This window comes from Trichoderma harzianum (assembly GCF_003025095.1).
Source record: "Trichoderma harzianum CBS 226.95 unplaced genomic scaffold M431scaffold_1, whole genome shotgun sequence".
Taxonomy (NCBI): Eukaryota; Fungi; Ascomycota; class Sordariomycetes; order Hypocreales; family Hypocreaceae; genus Trichoderma; species Trichoderma harzianum.
Genome location: NW_020209249.1, coordinates 1,603,137 through 1,621,801, shown reverse-complemented (window position 1 = coordinate 1,621,801; position 18,665 = coordinate 1,603,137). Strand labels below are relative to the sequence as shown.

The following is an 18,665-nucleotide window of genomic DNA, read 5'->3' as shown; positions in this document are numbered from 1 at the left end:
GCGCTGGTGGTAGTGCGAGAAACGGGGGATTAGGGAGTGCCGCAGAGCAGCAAGTGGGAGTGCCGCCAGGTGCTGCCTTTGCAGTGGAGGTAGCAGTACGAGTCTCAACCGCGTGGTGCTAAAGCTGCCAGTCTCCAAGGCCACAGGTAGTGGCTCTGGTAGTGGCTCTGGCAGCGGCACCCCTAGTGTGCAAAGTTAGGTACCCAGGCGTAGGGGGGCGTTCGATTCTCTTTGCGCCGTCCTTCGTACCCTGTGCGCAAACTCAGCTGCACACACACCACCTGGTGCGTAAGAAATGCCAGCCCTGGAGGTCTGATTTGATGTGTTGGTTGCGTTGGATCGCGCCAGGTAGGTAGGTATGCGTATGCCCAGAGCACCTGCGATGCGTGCCGGAGGCGAATCCGGATTGTGATGTGTTTCTTTTTTTATCTTTCTTTGTTTGTCTGCTGTTTCGTTTCTTCCTCACCAAGAGAAGCAAAAGTAGCTCTGACACCGTTCTGGCTGGCTCTTTGGGTGTTGTGGGCGTCTTTTATACGAACATGTGTTTTGAAACAAGATGCAGCTAGCTACGGCTGCCAGCGGGAGTATGAGAAAAGGGAGCGATGCAACAATTGCTCGACTCCAGCAGCACAACACTAGCTTGACCCTTGCTTGGCTTTACAGCAAACCAAGCTTCCTCGTCGTCTTGTCTCTACCGTCGTCGGCGTTTTCGCCAAACGGAGAGTTGGGAATATCTTGGTGCAAGTCGTATGTACCTATACCATGTATAGACGAAGTATACTCGAAGCGCTCAGGCAAGTGCCAGGTGTGTCTTAGAAGTTTGGCTGGCGGATACGCCAACTGAGACCTGGGGCAATGTATGTGTTAGACTCTTCTTCATTCATCCTCTCTATGCTGCTTTGTCAAGGTGGAACATGTCGGTCCGTGTGTGTGTGCGAAAGCGGGACAGTGCCTCTCTTCCAAGACAAAGAGCTCCGTCTGCCACGACGTGGCGTCATCCGAAAACCAGACAGATAAAAAAAAAAAAAGAAGAAGAAGAAAAAGAGGGTCGGGACGGGCTACAGAAGCAAGAAGCAAGAAAGGGGACCGAGTGGTCTGGAAGGCTTGCAATGAAAATAGATCAAACAGACTGCCGGAAGGACGAGACAGGGAGAAGCCCAGCATCTTGCAGAAGCCATTGCCATGGATATGCCCAGAAACTAGGTGGCGTAATGCATGCTAGACGCTGCTGTTGGCACCGCGACCAACCGCCGCCAGGGAGTGTAGCAGCAGCCAGTCTCTTACTGTGCTCCATTGCTCCAGGCTTCGGCCACGTATGAAGGGCTCCGTAGCGACGAAGCTGCATGGCTTCGCATCGTTTCATGCGGTGTCTCTTCCCAAGTTGCCGCACCACTCAGACGTAGACGGGGAAGAGGAAGGACAGCAGAGGCATGCGTTTTTGTATGTGCGCATACTTACGCAGCATTGCATGTCTGCACGCTCGCATACTCCATCCTTCTATCTCGTCCACTCATCGTTTTGCAGCCTGTCACGGCTGGGCAACAAGTGCAGATGCCTTGGTGCCCACATATAGGCACACACACGTCAAAGCAGAAGAATCATTTGTACAGACTCAGGGGAAGGCATTGGAAAGATGAGATAGGAAGGAGACCCCAGAGAAGCCGTTTGCAAATGAGACATCACAAAGGTACATACCGAGTTTGATATGACGGCAATTGACGGATGGTGCACCTAGGGCCAGTCCAGGCTCTTCTATCAGGGAAGAACGAGGCCAGGCGAAAAGCTTTCATGCAACGGCAGCCGGCCGACAAATCAGGCGTCGGCTGCAAAGAGAGAGGAATGCCGTATTCGCCTGCTCTCAAATTGCTTTGACAGTCGATTCTTTCTTTGCTCTGCTGTTGTCTCTGCGGAGCTGCGTGTGTATGGCTTATACGCTTCGTCGGAATTGTGAGGCGAAGTCGAGGGGAGAGCGGGATCACCACGTTTCAAAAGCCTCTCTAATGACGAAGAAGAGGAAAAGAGAGAGTGAGATGAAGATGGAAGTGTTTGAGAAGGATGAAAAGTTTAGGATGTCGTCGAGGGCAGTGAGTTAGGTAGAGAAATATTTGGGCAAGTACGACCACTGCTGCCAAGGTATACAAAAGTAATTCTACAAAAATGCACGCTCGGCTGCTGTTGGTAGAGGTGGTCTCTGTACTACCTCTCTCAGTGCCGGTACCTCTTTTACGTAGCTGCGGACCATGTACGAGTACCAATTGAACTTGGCTGTATGATACCGTATTCGATACTGCGTGAGCTGGTACCTCTTTGGGCAGAAGAACACATAATAGGGGTTATGCTCAATAATACCAGGCTTTGCTCTTGTACTGATGGATGGCACAGACTTACTTGGCCCGACGAGCTCAAACGAAGCCTCAAAAAATCACCCACGAGAAAACTATTCAGAATGCGTGCGGTTCCAGCCAATACAGTGCGTGCGCCGCCAGTGGCGTGTGTCCAGTGAGGTCACCGGGGCGTGTGGTTCCCATCGGGTGCGGGTACCTCCCTGGGCATGCGTCTGTGCTGCGGAAACCAGGTACTCCCTACAGCCACCATGGCTTCGGGCATTGTGTCTTCTCCAGGGCGCAAGGGCTGGCAAAAGGGTAGATCCTTGCTAGTGCCCAGCGTCCAGCGTCACTAGCAGCCGTAGTCGCCGTCGCTGTGCGCTTGGTCGTGGTACGAGTGCCATGTACGAGTACAATGGTTGATGCGTTTGGCGCGGGTTGGCGTGTGGGTAGCACAAGAAGCAAGGCTCTTTGCTGCGAGAACCTTGTCCTGGCTCAGCTCAAAGTACCACTTCGCAACGTGGACCGTCATAGCGCTTGAGTGACGAACGAGCGAGAACATTGAGGCCGTACCCGCTAAAAGCTGTCAGATAAGACGGGGTCTGTCTCACCCGAAAAGAAGGGCAATAGGAGTACGGAGTATCTCCGTAGAGGCGGAAAACTGACGAGATTCAAGACAAAATGTACCGCTTTGGTGGGGGTTTGAGACACGCTCCTAACCAAATAGCCGGGAGAGACATGTCGATGTCAACAGTTGACAGGAATGCGTCGGTGCCAAGTCGTCCGTCCGCCCGCCCATCCGCTCCCTTCAACTCACAGGTCAACTATCACCAGACGATCAATGGGATTCACGATCCAGCCGCTACCCAGGGTGCCAAACCCCCACCAAAAAGGGGGTAGTCTAGTTCGCCTTGTATTGATATCGTACAAGAACTGGTAAGCTGCAGGGAGATTTTGCTTGGCCTTGGCCCATCAGACGAGCGCCTCGGGGCGCCGTGCTATCAATACAAGCACTCCGGCTAGAAGCTAGTTAGATAAGCAACTGAACCTAGTTGAGGCCACTAGACAGGCTGTTGTCTGGGGTCCCGCGCCGCGCCCGTTCTTCCCGCTATGGGCTGCGGGCTGCAGGTTACAACGACGGCCGCAGCATGCACAGGCTGCGTGCCTTTGCTTTCGTGTTTGCGTTTGCGTTTGCGTTTGCGTTTGCCTTGTCTCTGGCCTTTGCGTCCGAGGTTGCCTTTTCGTGACCCTTCAAACTGAGCTCGGGGGGGCAGAGCACCCCTATGTTTCACTGCTTGGCAGGCTAGTATGCCGGCTCAATCTCTTTTCCCCCTTGTATCACTGGCCTGAGTATACTTCACCATTGGCACATGCCTCTCTGCTTTACACATATATACTCGTACTTGTAGACCGAGGTGGTCATTTCCCGACCGCCTCCTGGCAAGGTACCAGAGCCATGGGCGGGAGGAACAGCAGTTCAAAGCGGTCCCTGTAGATGCGACTATGCCCAACCCGGTAGGTAAAAGCAGCACCCCGTAGTCGTGAACCGGAATCAGCTCCGTGTGCGTTTGAAGAATCTTGAATCTCCTCTGATCAAGGCACGCGAAGCAGCGGCTTCTGCGTTCTCTCCGTAACTAATGCCCCACCGATTGCTTCCACAATCGAACAAGGGATTGAAAACCACTAGTCATCGTAGCCAGGCAATTTCAACCGGTGCTTGTACGACAGGGTCCCTAGGGCCTTGGACTTTGTTCAGGCCAGAAATGAAATATTTGCGTCAACCAGTGGCTCTCGCCCTCGAGGCACCGCCATCGTCTGTTTTTCAGAGCAAATGACGTCGATAGTGCGCCCTCTCGTAGTTGTTGGCTGTGGCAATGGACTTTGTCCGTACCTCATCTCGATCCGGCCCGAACAAGCCGGCGCTGGATCTCGTTTCGGTCCGCCCTGCTTTCGCTTTGAGGGAAATCCGGTGTTCGCCTGTTGGCAAAAAGCATCCAACTCTCCAGCTTCCCTCTCCCTCGAGCCGCCCTGTCCATCAGTCGGCCGACGTAGAAGGCTCCACATCCAGCCCCAAGCCGAGCCACCTGATCCCTCTTACTAGATGTTCAGCCTTGTCCTCGGCTGTGGTACAAGTACCCATACGAAAGCACCCGCAATTAGCCTTCAGCTCAGACCTGTTTCTGTTGTTGGCCCAGATGTCCGGGCTGGTCCCACCCCAGAGGTTTGATCCGCGTACCCAGCGGCACATCCAGACGAGCTACGTCAAGAATAGGATAAGCAAAACACTCGACTAGAGCCTCTGGTGTGTCTGAATGCTGAAAGCGCCATACATCGCTGAGGGCCCAACAGACAACCCCATACTGTATACACTCGTGTACTGTAGGTATGGCGTGTGCTGTGAGAACTTGCAAAGGTGATCGGTGATTGAGCCTCGATTCAATCTAATTAAACAATTCCCCTAAATCGGCGGTTCGCTCCGCTTTGGCACTAGCCAGGAGGTTGGGCTCTCTTCAGTCTTGCCCCCGGTTCGTGCCCGTTTCCACGATAGGCAGCACCTCGGCTGTCTGTCAATGCAGGGGCAGTATAATTATTTGGCATTAGCATTGGTGACAGTGAGCTGACAAGAAGAAGCGACAAAGACAGTTCGCACATAACATCATCCGTGAAGCAATCATCATCACCATCGAGCAGTGTCAAGTAGAGGCTGATCCATGACTTTGGCCAATGGTGTACCAAAGTGCCTCGTACGTACAAACTAATGCACACCCTGTACTCTGCGTGCAAAAGAGCTTACTCGACAGTCTTTAGGCGAATACCCGTTCGTTGCACGGCCAGTTCCCAGTAGCTATACAGGCCCGTTTGTCAACTGTTTTAGTTTAATTAGAAAAGCCTCTGAGCAATGAAAATTAGAAAGGGAGCAAGATGAATAAGTGAAATGATAAAAAAGAAGAGTGAGAAATGATAGACTCACGCCCTCGTGCCAAGTCTGTCAACGGGTGTGCAATCTTGCCATACCATCTGCTTAACAGACCCAATAGAGAGAATGAGGGGGACAATGAGGGAAAGAGAGACATGCTTTTGTTCGATTGGTCCATATGGCATTGAACATTGGAGACCTCAACGCAAGGGAGAAATGTTCCACTTCAGCTGCTACGTACTGTGCTCTGTAAGTAAGTAGAGGTTAGCAAGACGAGGACGAAGCACCGGGTAGTACGTACCTCGTATCTCGTACAATCAGTATATCTGCTACTTCTACTCTGTTTCTCATTAGCAAAAGATCCCGTGTTCTATGTTACGAAAGCATGGCGCACATTGGTAAAAAGTCTCAGCCGCGGCAGCGCACCTCACACGGAACAAAGCTAACAAGCGTGATCCTTGGGCGCGGGAGCGCCCTCTCTCCCGGCCGCCAGGCTTTCGGCATCGCTAAGGGTGACTGTGGTCCGAGCATAGAGATCTGCCTGTAATCTGGTAGATAAGCCGGGGGGACTTGTCAGAAGCTCCTAGTCCAAGTTCGCTGGGCCGAGTGCCGTATCATCGTGGCGTGAGCCCCTACCTCTCTCCATATTAGAGCCTCATCTTCTCGCTCCTCCTTGTCACAATCCATAACTGGTAATCGTATTTCCGCGTTTGCTATACCTCAATTGTTCAGTAGCCTGTCATGCCGTGAACAAGCCACCAAATGCATACTGGGATCTAGAGGGAGGCCAGCAAGCCACTTCACCCGTCCATCTAAGTCTCCAGACAGGCCCAGCCCGCTAAAAAAAGCCGCCGTCGCATGGTTAGCCGACAACACGGCAGATATCCATTGCTAGGCGCCCCTCCCATTTCTCCCTCCGAGTCCTACTGTTCGTCTCAATTGTCATTGATCCCGGCTCGCAAATCGAGCATGAGCGCCGAGTCCCTGCAAGAGACAGTCTCGAGACGCCTGCAAAGGCAACCCAATGTGGACAAGTTGCGCCATCTGTAAATCGCCATAGGTCCTCCCGTGCATATAGGGTCGCAGTAGCACTCCGTCCAAGTACATCTTAGCCAGCCTGCATTGATGTGGTTTTTTCGTCTTGGTCGCTCTGGTCGCTATCCACAGTATTCCAACGATTGGTGCGAGTGTGTACAGATGGAGTCCGGCCAGGTGGCCCACCTTCCCTCATTGCGATGCTCCATCGTGTATGGCATGCTGGGCCCTCTCTCTGGGTGGTATCCAAGAGACTGATGTCGAGGAGAACAGACAAAGACATGCCGCGTGCGACCCATACACGGACCAGCCCAGAGGGTGTGCGGGAGATGCTGACCCGCCGATTCTCTCATCCTCCAACCTTCATGTCAGGCAGAAGGTTACACACGATGGTTCTCTTTCACCAAAAGGGGAAATGAGGGGCTCTCTTTTGGACACCAAGTCTGTATCCTTGCAGCCCCTTCATCCTGCGTGAGTAGTGTACCTTCGGATGTCGCAGAACGCTGCCGTGATACAGTTTGCTTACCTCGCCTTACTACGCACAGCCTAAGGAACCCAAATCCGGCCGGAGATGCGTCTGCCTGCAGCCTCTTTGTCTGTGTAAACGGGTACATCACAGTCAACTCCCTACAGGTACCCAGTAATAGCTGCAACATGTCGTCCGTACAGGTACATGCGTCTAATACGACCACACTTGTAGGTAGCCATGCATGCTGAGGCATTTGTCCGTGCGCCGGATGGCTATTCGCACATGCGAGCCGTCATGCACACCTTAAGGAGCGGTACGAGTATGTACCAAGGCTATTGTCGGTCTGCACTTGCTGGGATGGCGAACATGCGCTGGAAGGGGAAAGAAAGCCAAAGACACAGCGAGGATCCCCTCAATCCTATTGTTTCCACATGGGCCAATGAAGTAGACCTGCCTTCTTTGCTTTCATGCGGCCGCCATCATTGGCCTCGGTAAGAATAGAATGTGCCATCAAAAGAGGCGTGTCCAGCCAACCAGCCTAGCTCCGGGACAAGTCTGATGGCCTATCATTCTCATACACCCAATGACGACAGTTGGCTGTCACTTGAATCATGGCAGAAATGATGAAGAGCGGGCGTAGTGCGAGATCTGACATGTCAGCTAGTCTTGTGAGCAAAACCACGGTGAGACTTGGCGACTAGAGTTCGTAGAGTTTGATATGGCGCTGGCTACCCTGCAGTATGAGGTTGCCCTAGTAGACTTTTTGTGTTTAGTCTTCGCCTCCTTTTGTTCCACGATAAGAGCAAACAAAGTGCTCTGTACTTTATGATATGGCATATTTTGCGTTGGTGGTATGAGTAAGCCCAGCAAGGGAGTGCGATGCTACTAAAACGTAGTGCCCTAGTAGTTAGTCTGGAACGATCGCGATCCATTCCACATCGTCCCGCACCACCTATCCACGGACCTGTCCAAAGTGACACAAGTCTAGCTGCCAACTAGTCAGACGCAAGTCCGCTGTTCAAACCGAATGACTGAGTGCTCTCTTCCCAATGAAGCGGGTAGACATACTCCGCTTTGGTCGTACATCGTCTCATGTCACTGCGCAACGCTTGGTAATTCTGAGTGACACGCACGAGCTCAGACGACGATGCGTACTGCTATGCTCGTGGCACGCCATCATCCGAAAGAGAGCCTCATCAAAAAGCCTACTCGACAATCTTGGTGCTAACCAAGAGTAGCATTGCTCCATGCTATGCAGGAGAGGGCGGCACAAGACGAATCGTACTGAGGCTGATGGGAATCTTAATGCTGCTGATGCACAACCTTGTCACCATGCAACCCGTCGATTCCCGTCTCAATTTAACGTTGCACAACTCTCCGCAAGGCAACACCACATCCACTTGCTGATGAACCTGGGAAGTAAATCGTGTTCCAGTAAGTTTCCTTCTTGAAGAATTGGCCGCTTCCTCTCCTTCTCCCTTTGACAGTGTAGTCGTGCAACCTCGGTGCTCATCGCCACTCACCGCATGTGATGAGTTGTCGCTCAATGTCGCTGCATTCTTCCTTTGCAGATGCACCCCCTCCTCCGCCTCATCGCACCCACTCAACCTTGCGTAAACACATTTGATTGACTGTCTGCATTGTGATAGTGACAAGTCTGACCTGCCTGCAACTCGTGCTGTTATACAAATCAAGGGAACGAGGCCTTCCGCATGCCCCATACAATCAGCCCATCGATAAAACATGTACTGTCTTAGAGTGCCCAAGGGGCCGGCAAACCGTGCATCAGTCAATGCTCAATTCACCACATGGCTGCGAAGCACCAGCGGCGGTGTCTTCAAAGCTGTATAAACCCAATCCATGAGGGCCGGCCATCCAGAAACTGAAGACACTTTGGCCGAGTGGTTAAGGCGATGCCCTGCTATCCCACGAGATAACTTCAGGCATTGTGTTCGCACGCGCAGGTTCGAATCCTGCAGGTGTCGATGTACCCTTTTTGCTTCGTATTCTCCCTGCATTTCTTCCTCTTTCCACTCATTCTTTGCTTTCCGTATAGGTTCCCCATAAATGCACGTACGACCAAAGTGACTGTGACCGCCTCTCCGTTGTTCACATGCACGGAGCCTGAGGCCTGAAACATCCGATCGATAAATGTTGAGCGGGCCTTGGCGCTGCGACTTTGCAGAAGTGCTAATACTCCGGTTATTCTCAAAACCTTGATGACGTCCATTGGGCGATGCATAAGAGGATCTCGCTATCCATTGCGCAAAAAGTGCAGAATTAGTGTCATGTATGTGGTGTTGTGGCAATGGCCAACCGTTCGACACATTGTCCGCCTGCCTCTTATCTCGGGTCTCGAACGAGCTTTGCAGATCCCTAGAGGCGTTACCCCTCTTTGATTCATCCTTTGTTGCTGTGCATGTATCAATCACCCTTCTTTTGACCTGGGCGAAAAAACATCGGGCTAGACAACTTGGCCGACGACCCTGCTACATCCAGCATATATCCAATCTGAACCCTGCTTGCTTCCGCACGCCGTCCTCGTGATGGAGATGTTTGGCTAAAACGTTGCACCATTCCATAGACCCTCAGCGTCTGCGGCTAGCTTTAACCTGGTTCATAAAGGCCGAAATCCCTGGACTTGACGCCTACCAGCTGGTAGAAGCACCGCCAGTGTGGCCGGCCTAGCCATGTCTGGTCCTGACTACCATGTTCCCCCACCACACGCCGATGCAGGTGTCGTGGCATCGGCAACCATGCATAGCGGTTCAACCCGCAGCTCCCCCAGAGAGCTCCGTAGATAGCGTCAGCTTCTTGGAGGGCGCCACCCTTGGCCGTTGCCCCACCGTGCCACAAGCCTGCTCAAATGGACTTGGCTGAGGTTACGAGCCGCGCTGACTTTGTCTTGACGAGCCTGAGAATTCCTCCATGTTGATGATCTGAAAAGCTCGTGGACAGCCGCGCCACAGGACTTGAGAGAAGCAGATGATATGTTTCAAATACTTGCAAGCAGAGCATCAAATCACGTTTGATACACATGTCTTAGTTGTCTTTGCGCTGACTTTCCCGCAACATCAGTGGCATTCTCCGGCTGCAGTCCAATCAAGCCCAACGACACAGATGTTGTGATAATCAATTAGTCACTCGGTCTCTGATGGCAGAAAGTTAAAACGGTTGAGGAGATGAGCCGACATCCAGGATCCCAGTCAAGACTGACTGCAAGGCATGGCCCCGAAGCGTCAAGATCTGCGCCTTTACGACCATGATCGTGTTGGAGCTTCCCTGTGGTGGAACTTTTAGGAGGTTTTCATGGTTAGTGTTGTGAGCAAGTTGCAGGAGTCTGATGCATCGACATCTCCGCGATTGCTGCTAGAAGATCCCTTTGGATATCTAGCCATTAGAGCCCGTTCCCAAGATATTTCCAAGTGGCCGTTGCTCTCTTTGAGCCCATCCTCCTCTAAAAAGGTGAGATGTCAGGTACATCTTTTGCTCCACGCTTTGCATCCTGCCAGTAGCCGGCCCAGGCAATAGCCGATTTGTGTATGCATAAGATTTCGGTAATTGCGAGTGATCAACACCCTCCATATCCTCTTATATGATACTTCTCTGCCCTGGCTGGTCTTGTTTCTCACTAGTGATGTTTACAATCTCGAATTCGAGCACAGCGCTGAGATGACAGAGGGAAGTAGCGAATCCGTTCCCCATCCGTAGCATGGCCGCCGTCGCCATAGGTATTCGTACGAGTGCTTGTACGAGCAGAGCCGACTTGACCACAATAGTGGAGTATCACAGTGGTGGCTCCCGAGTATCTGGAAACGCACCGAAGCTTGGCCGCTACAAGCGGCAAGCTATCTGCCTAATGAAATTGCGTTGTCCAATCAGTGGTTGACTTGGACATAGGTTCGCTGGAGGTACCAAGAATGGAGTACGAGTTTCCGTCCTAGTCGTCACCGAGGTGCAGGGGAGGGGTGCAAGCAGGGCGTGCCAGCCACTGAATTACACCAACGCTGGTATGAGTAGTACTCGCACATGTAAGTGCGCATACGGAGTACCTGGACGTAGCTGCCAGTCGTATTGCAGGGACTTGTATGCATGACAATTCCTTGAGCGCGTGCCAATGGTTTCTGTGCGGTATCCATCTGCGGTGGTCTCGGCGTGGCAACGAGGGTGAGTTAGATGAGCAACTGGGGATGCGGGCGGCCGGTTGACTGGACACCGCTGCCGTCCCTGAGACGGCTTGGAAAGATGTGTATTGAGGTGGTGTCCAAGTACTAATAGTACCTAGTACTACTAGGTAGGTAGTACAAGCACATGATAGAATGTTTGTTCGAGAAGAATCGAGCAACGCCGGCGACCGGCATCTGCTGAAGCAAGCCTTGTGTTCTTGTTATTGGGTAAAGGCAGCCTTGGATACGGAGTAATACCTCCCCTACTTCGTAGGGCTCGCAGCAGGAGGACGGATATGGCTGATGGCCTGGGCCGCCCGCCACAAGGCTCCTCCCGTCCTCGCCGGGTCTTTCTTAGTTGAGCTGCATAATTATATCCGCCCCCCAACCTGTGTACCCCCTTTCGGCCCGCAGAAATTCATGAATTGGCACACAATTCAGCGGCGAGTTGATGCGAGGTGATTGACACGCCGCCACGAATAGGCCGCCACGTAGTAGGAGCATGCAGCTATATGTATATTGATCCATATGGATAGCCGTTCGTTAACCAGCACCTCGAACAAGTGTGCGAGCACCTTTGCGTCCATGGGTGGTTTCCCAGCTAGCACCAGGTGGGATTAGGCCGGGATGAGACTGATGAACGGTCTTGGGCAGCGAGTAAATTTCCCTGTTCGTTGATGACCATCGCTACAACCCAAGTCGTCGTTTGTCAGCCCAATATTTTCCATGCATCTCGCTGTTTCCGTCCGCTCAAAAGGTCCATGGGATGCGGCTAGTATTCGGCTACTGTGAGTGTGAGAGGTCGCGCTTGCGTAGCACTGTCGAGGGATGGCGCCTGTTTGCCTCTACAGGGATCCTGGACGCGAGCATGTATGTATACAAGAGACCCACAGAAGCGCAGCACCGTCGGAGTTACTTCGTACGTGCCAAGTGTGTACCAAGCATGAAGTAGGGAAAATGAGTGCAATGTCAAAGAGAGGTCCAGAGAGACTGAGCTATAGCGACGCTTGCATTGGACTGCCGGTAGACGGTGAAAATGCTTGCTGAGGACTGCATCATGGCTCGGTTATCAAGACAGAAGTGTATAGCCACCCCTAGCATTGGGTAGCAGCACGGCAACCTACTTGCAACATGACGAGTCTAGATTCTTGTGAGAATTGGTGGTACCTGACCTGATCATCTCTTCTTCTCGATTCCATATCACTATGCGTTAGTTGTGCAATTTGTCGGTTCCGCAGAACACCTGCCAACTTGTAGATGCCTTGTAGTCTCAGTGTTGTTGTTGGGTTTGTATGAAGGTTTAGCCCGGAGTACTCAATTTGAAACGTGGCTTACCAGTCAAAGTGTGAATTGATGCCCAGAATCTTTCAAATGACCGGGCGAAAAGGGGGAGGGGGAGGAGATTGTCCAAGGCAGAGATCGGAGGAGATGCAAATCTCAACTGCGTCTGGGAATCAAAAGTGAAAGGCCAACACGAAGTACTACACTTACCGTCATGGGTCCTTGGCGGGAGCTGCTACCCTAGTAGATGATTGCAGGAATTAGTTGCCAGCCTGGGTGTGAATAGTTGTAGATGACAAAGGGGAGGGTATCAACTAAAGGGAAGGCTAACGAACTGGACTCAGCGCCTTGACCACGATCTAGAGGTCACTCTCTAGCCGATCGAGTTTTGACAAGGTGACCTGGTACTTGGGACAAGTTGTTCAGCTTAGCGAGATGATACGTCGTGCTCTGTCTGCCCGGAGATTTGAGCAAAGCCCATGAACACTTTGGGGGACTGTAACTGTACTGGTGAGTCTATCGACAGGGCGACTAGGTAAAGTAGCACCTACTGGGTACCGGTCCCCTGGACTGGCTGACGCCCCTAGAGTTAGGTACCTGCTGTACGGACACTCACCGCGCTGCCATCAATGCCGATCATCTCAACGTGAGGCTGTCTGAGCTGCCTGGAGCGTAATCGGTGATTACGGAGAGCTATACGAGATTGCGGCCGAACGAATTCACTGCATCCTCGTTAGCCGCGATCGAATACTCGTACACTGTTGTGCAGCTAGAATCAGGCCATCCTGAATCCTGTAGGCCATGCAAGGGAGTGGGACAACTGCTAGAGCACCTACTTACTACTCCGTACTTGCCTGTAGTTAGGTGGTAATAGCTCAGCGGCGCCCCTGAGCGAATCGCCATGTTGCCTTCAGCGCCTCAGAAGAGCCGGTGGCGCCTCAGGGTCCAAGTCACGCTGCATCAATCGTCGGTGGGCATCGAAATGGCGAGGCTGGCCATACCGTGCAAAATTGGCATCTCGAGATCATGATGTGGGATGAAAAGTTCTGCCTGACGTTGATTTGCCGTTTGGCCTAGCTGCAACCTTTGCGCGTCGCTCTTTCCTCAAAAGCCCATTCACTCTAGGTACTAAAGTCACGAGTTTTACCGACCGCCTTCCTCGCTTCGTAACTTGCTTCACCAGCACAACCCTTCCCCTTCCATCAATATTCAGGAATCCAGCATTCCCACGACTATTTACCATCTCACCGTCTTTTTTGCACCAACTCAATCAGAGACCGCTCTGTAATTCGTATCCTCACCTGTCTCATCCAAGTCCAGCTCCCCGCTCAAGAATGGCGATGTGAACAACTAGCGCTTCCTTCAGCTTCGTTTAGGTCGCTGTCTAACCAATTCAACTCTTGGCTGAGCATAGTATGCCTTCGGTTTGCCTCTATCTACGGTCTACAGGTACGGTGGCATGGCAGACGGTAAAGCAAATGTGATTTGTCGTTTGAAATCTGGACTGAAACTAGCTCCCCCCTCTAAGCCAGTCTACGAGTATGGCTAACCTCACACAGGCGATTCCCTACTGAGGAAAGGAAACAACAGTGCGTGCAGATCTGACGGTCAGACATCCGGCGCCCTCCTACCTCCGCCGGGCCGGCCGGAAGACATCCGATAAGCGGCGACGCCAGTGCGCTCAGACCGGAATACTCAATTTCACTGGTCACCGGCCTACATAGCCTCTCATAGCTGCTGCTCGTTAGCTCAAGCAGGGCGTTTCGGTGTTTGGGTTGTTGCGAGTATTCGTACACAACATATGCCAATTACGAGCACGAAGTGCGTGCACTGCCACTAGGGTGAGAGAAGTGACGGTCAAGTGCGTCGAAAAAAAAAAAAGGATTTATCGACGTGTCACTATGTGTGCATTCAAAAGTTGAATGGTCGGTCACCCAGAGGCAAATTTGGACGGGGTAAGTTTCGCACCATGAGATCCCGTCGACCTCAACTCGACTGAGCTAAGATAATGGCCCAGAATCAGCTCATCACACTCAGATTTTTCTTCTTTGGCACATGACCTCTTTACGAATGGTCGCATCAGCATACTGGATGGCTGCGGGATTCGTGTGGCATCAGAGGAGACGAGGCACCTCTTTTTCACCATCATGACTCTGTTTCCAGGTGGTGGGAGGGGTGCATGGATTGGGGACCCGTGGCTAGCCGGAGGAATTTGGGCGACTATGACAGCATTCTCCGTGTCATTAATCGTACACCATGTTCAAGCACACAAATGTGATGCTAAAGATGGTGTGCAAAGCCGACTCAGCTGGGAGGTCCCTGATTGGTGTGCATCGAGGCCACCCCAAGACATGGCCCGGTCCGCCCAATGGCACACGTCGCCCGACCGTCACGTGAACAGGATCTCATGCATGCAACTCGGGTATGCTGCAGCTCTCCCGACGGAAGCCCCAGTTTTCGGCTACCAATTTACCACCAGGCCGCTGGAGACTTGGCCGTCCACAAGGGCCGACTCCGGGACGGACTGAGTCTCAAACAGCCTGGGGATTGGATTCTGCAGACGCTGGGCACGTTTTTCTGTGTTGCCCGTGTCTCACCGGGTACCAGGGACATGCCGCTCGCCATCCATTCTGCTGGTAACATTGCACTTGATGTTGGGCTGCTCTCCATCGCAGACATTAGCACCCGCTCTGGTTGAACACTCGAGAAAAAAAAGGGGGCGCCGATGAACAAGATGGAGGAGCGAAAGGGGGATAGCTGGCGAAGGCTTTGCTGCTGGGCGCTAGGTGCCGTCTTGTTGCTGTGGACTACACAACAGCTAGTCAAGGGACGAACGTGTGCCACGTCGCAATTTCATCACTGCGACATAGCGCCCTCTTGAGGGGCTGGCTGCATGTCAGGTTCTGCTCGAGGCCGCTAGCAAACAAGCTGTCGCCGAGTGACTTTGTTCCACAGTGCGAATAGCTGCCAAATCCTTCCCTTCCATTCCTTCTGTCACTAGCTTGTTCACACGCCCCCCTTGGCAAACCTACAGGCACTGGACGCAGATACAGGTAACTCTTGGGAAAAAAGCCACAGATGGAGCCGCCCATAATTACGAGAGCGGGCGCAACGCACACCAAACACAAGGGGGGATTTCCAATGCCGATGATTGTTTGATTCTTGAACTGACCAGGGGGTGCTGAAAGTAAACTAAAGACGAAGATGCAGCCCCATGTTGGCGAAAGCCCGGCCACTTGCGCATTCTGCTGGATCCTTCGAGACGGAAGAGTGTCGCGTTTTCTGTTCCCACCTACCAGTACATGTACGGAGTACAGGTACACAGATTTGTCCCCGTATCGACGAGTATCTCAAGATGTCTAAATATGCTGCTCTTCCCTGAAGAGTAATTCTTTGCCGTCTACTGTGATGGCTGTCGCCGCCGCTCGTTTTCTCGTCTCACCGGAGGTCTCGGTATTGATATGACCTTGGAGTCATCGCTGCCGCAACGAAATGGAGTACTCGTACATGTGGCCGCAGTCTCTCGTCCATGCGAGCGGGCATTTCGTCGGCGTCCCAATGGTCACCGCGAGACCTATCATTTGAGATACTGCCCATCTTCCTGCATGTTGGCTGTACGAGACGAACGATATGACGGCTCCCTGCCTTTGATTTCTATGCAGCAGTAGCCAAAAGAGAAAAGGTGTAATATGCAGCAAGGCCGCTATGTTGCCACCCCACGGGACCTCGACTGCATGCACGTCCAGCGATACGTCTCCACGAGGCCGCGCATGACCGCTGTGTCGAGAGTGGATGGACTGCGGATACCTCTCTGCTTGCAACGGCTCAGCAAATTTGCCGTTGGGCCACCGAAGCCAAACGGCTCACCGTCCATGCAATTGGCACTCTAAATGCTCCTTTCCGCAGCCGCCTTGCTTTCAATACGCGTCCCCAAGCGTTTGTAGCCCTTGTCAGACCGTTGCGGTTGCCCGCGTACCACCGCCCACCAGCTGTGAGTGGGGACGAAGCGTTCTCTTCTTGTCATTTTTCTTGTGCCTTGGGGGTCCCACAGTCTGCCGCCAACCCTGTTCGCGTCTGTTGCGGTTTGTTTTGCGCCACTCCGTGAGACGTAACGAATCAGAGGCCTGTCCTAACCAAGTGCATGAGAAGAACCTGGCAAGGTCTCTGTCTTGTGGAACGTGAGCGGCACGGCGATAGCATTTGGCGCCCCTTGTCGCGCTACCGGCGTCAGAATGGGGAGACGCTGCACGGAGCGCATGGAGGTTTGTGGAGATGAAGCATCCGATAGTGACGGGGGACGGAGTACTCCGGATGCACAAGAGCTCGCTCACTACGCGAGGCCTAGACGGTTCTCCACAGCATCCCGACTCTGCAGAGAACCAGCGGTGAACAGATGATCGAACGATCTATTCTTGGGGAGAGAGCACTGACTATGATGCCCAGCAAGCTACGCCATAGCGCGGAGTAGCAGCAATGAGTTCTCCATGCATCTCGAATTTCGTCAATGGCAAAGAGAGCGGAAACGCGGAGGAGCACTTTCATGAGCCGGGAAGGGGTCTCGCCGTTTGTTGCCATTGTCTCATCAGCTTCTTATTCCCTGGCCTTACGCACTAGCTCAAGCATATGCGGTTGCAGTGTGGCTGGAACTTTGGCAGGCTGAATTCCCTGTCCCAAGGATGAAGGAAAAGCCAACAAAGTACTACAAGTACTCCGTATCTCCTTGTGCATCATGTAGCGCCCAGCTACCTACCTATCAAGGCTTCCCCTGCAGTTGGCTCCTCTTATTCTGTGCCAGTCAAAAATAGTACTCGTACTCAGCTTGAATCGAAGACTCGATGAGGAGCTTCTGCTGCAACCCCCCCTACCCCCCTTCAGCAATACATGTATCAAAAACCACACACAACCAGCCATTGTCGGGCATTCGAAAACAAGCCCCTGCCGTGCTGTGCTCGCTTCCTCCACTTGGCATGCGATCAGCATCAGCGGATTGGGCAAGGTGCATATCATATCGACGTGCCATCCTTTCAGAAGATTTTTCTTTCTGCGTTGTACAAGGGCAGGGCGAGCCAATGACGATGCAAAGTGCGGCGCTCGACTTGCCATCCAAACCCACACATCGGCTTGTGTCGCCACTAAGGCCATTAGAAAGTGTCGCCCGCGGAACGGTGCGCTCTTGCAGGTGCATAGTCACCCGTGATCCGCTGACACCTCGGGGCCCCCTGGACTAGGCTGCGGTGTCTCAGTATGACTGGTGAGTTCTCAATGAATTCCTCGACGCAGCAAGCGGTACCAACAACGCACCTCGGCGGCGACAAGCAGCTTGACATGCGTATAGAATCTGGCCACGTTTCTCCACAGACGCCCACTGCTGCAGGCTTGCTGCGCCTCCATATCGCCAACCCTCCTTTGCCCACAGCTGTCACCAACCCGAGCCGAGAGAAGAGGGGAAAGAGGAGGAGGAAAATTCGTCCTACTCGTTGCTAAGGCTGAGGGGTCAATCCGGGCGTGACGCAGAGGGATAATGACCAATGCAGCCCATTGCGTCCCACAGGGAGGCGATTGCATCAAAATTGAGCTTCAGAGATGATAATGAACAAGCTCATCAGTTCAGTACCTAGCATTTCAAAGATGAGCTGGAAACATGGTTGTGCCTAGCGCGGATTGTCCACGCAACCCTCCCAGATCAATCTCCAGCGGGCAAGCCACCGAACAGTTACCGAAACAAAAAAGACACGGTTAGGTAGATGCTCCCGGCCGAAACCCACCAACTCCATAAATTCTTCTCGAGGGTCCAGAAAATGGCACGCCATTGCCATCTGCAGCAAAGCTGGTGGGTAAAAGCCAGCTGCTTGCAGGCAGCCGTACTCAGCGGCAAAGCAGGGTCATGTATTTGCCTCACCGCCACGACATCTGACCCGACAACCGTTAACTCGAATCTTCGTACCTCGAGGTGAGTTATGACAGCATGATTAATCCCGCTACCGTTGCGGTTCCACCCGTGCTCTCTGGGCACCGGGCTGCATGATCCTTGGGAGCGCCAGCGGGCTGCGGTGGAGGACGCTGACCCCCAGCCTCTCGGATCTGCGGGCTTATGACCCGGCCCGCCCATCCGGAGGCTTTAGACGGACGACCGATAGAGGTGCCCGGCTAACGCGGAGTGCCGTGGCAGAATCACCTCCGATTTTTGAGACCAAGTTTCAAACAACTCCAGAACTTTGGTATAAGGAGGCTGGAGCATTGTTGTCTTATATTTGGGGGAGCGAGCTTGTGAATGTTTGTGGCATTTCTCTGTCTCTGCCTTCAATTGACTGACTGACTGTCTGCGGATCTGTTGTCGAGACCAAAGGTCTGACTCGGAGCAACGGAGTAAACGGCGTGTCGTAGAAAAGGGGTGATTGCTATGAACAGTGCCACCATCTCGCCAGCGTTTCCAAGTGACGTAGTAATGGAGGCATATCGATCTCGCAGCTAGG

At 52.9% G+C, this 18,665-nt stretch overlaps 1 protein-coding gene and 1 non-coding gene across 2 annotated transcripts; both read left to right on the top strand.

The window, feature by feature from the left end:
• Nucleotides 1–4,082: 4,082 nt before the first annotated feature.
• M431DRAFT_502596 (hypothetical protein) lies at nt 4,083–4,729 on the top strand. The gene has a single exon (XM_024918171.1). It carries the CDS (start codon nt 4,199–4,201, stop codon nt 4,616–4,618), a length of 420 nt encoding a protein of 139 aa, XP_024780134.1. The 5' UTR covers nt 4,083–4,198; the 3' UTR covers nt 4,619–4,729.
• A 3,903-nt stretch (nt 4,730–8,632) lies between these two features.
• On the top strand, nt 8,633–8,730 carry M431DRAFT_t18. Its single transcript has one exon. It is a non-coding gene; the product is annotated as a tRNA-Ser (tRNA).
• The last annotated feature ends 9,935 nt before the right edge of the window (nt 8,731–18,665 follow it).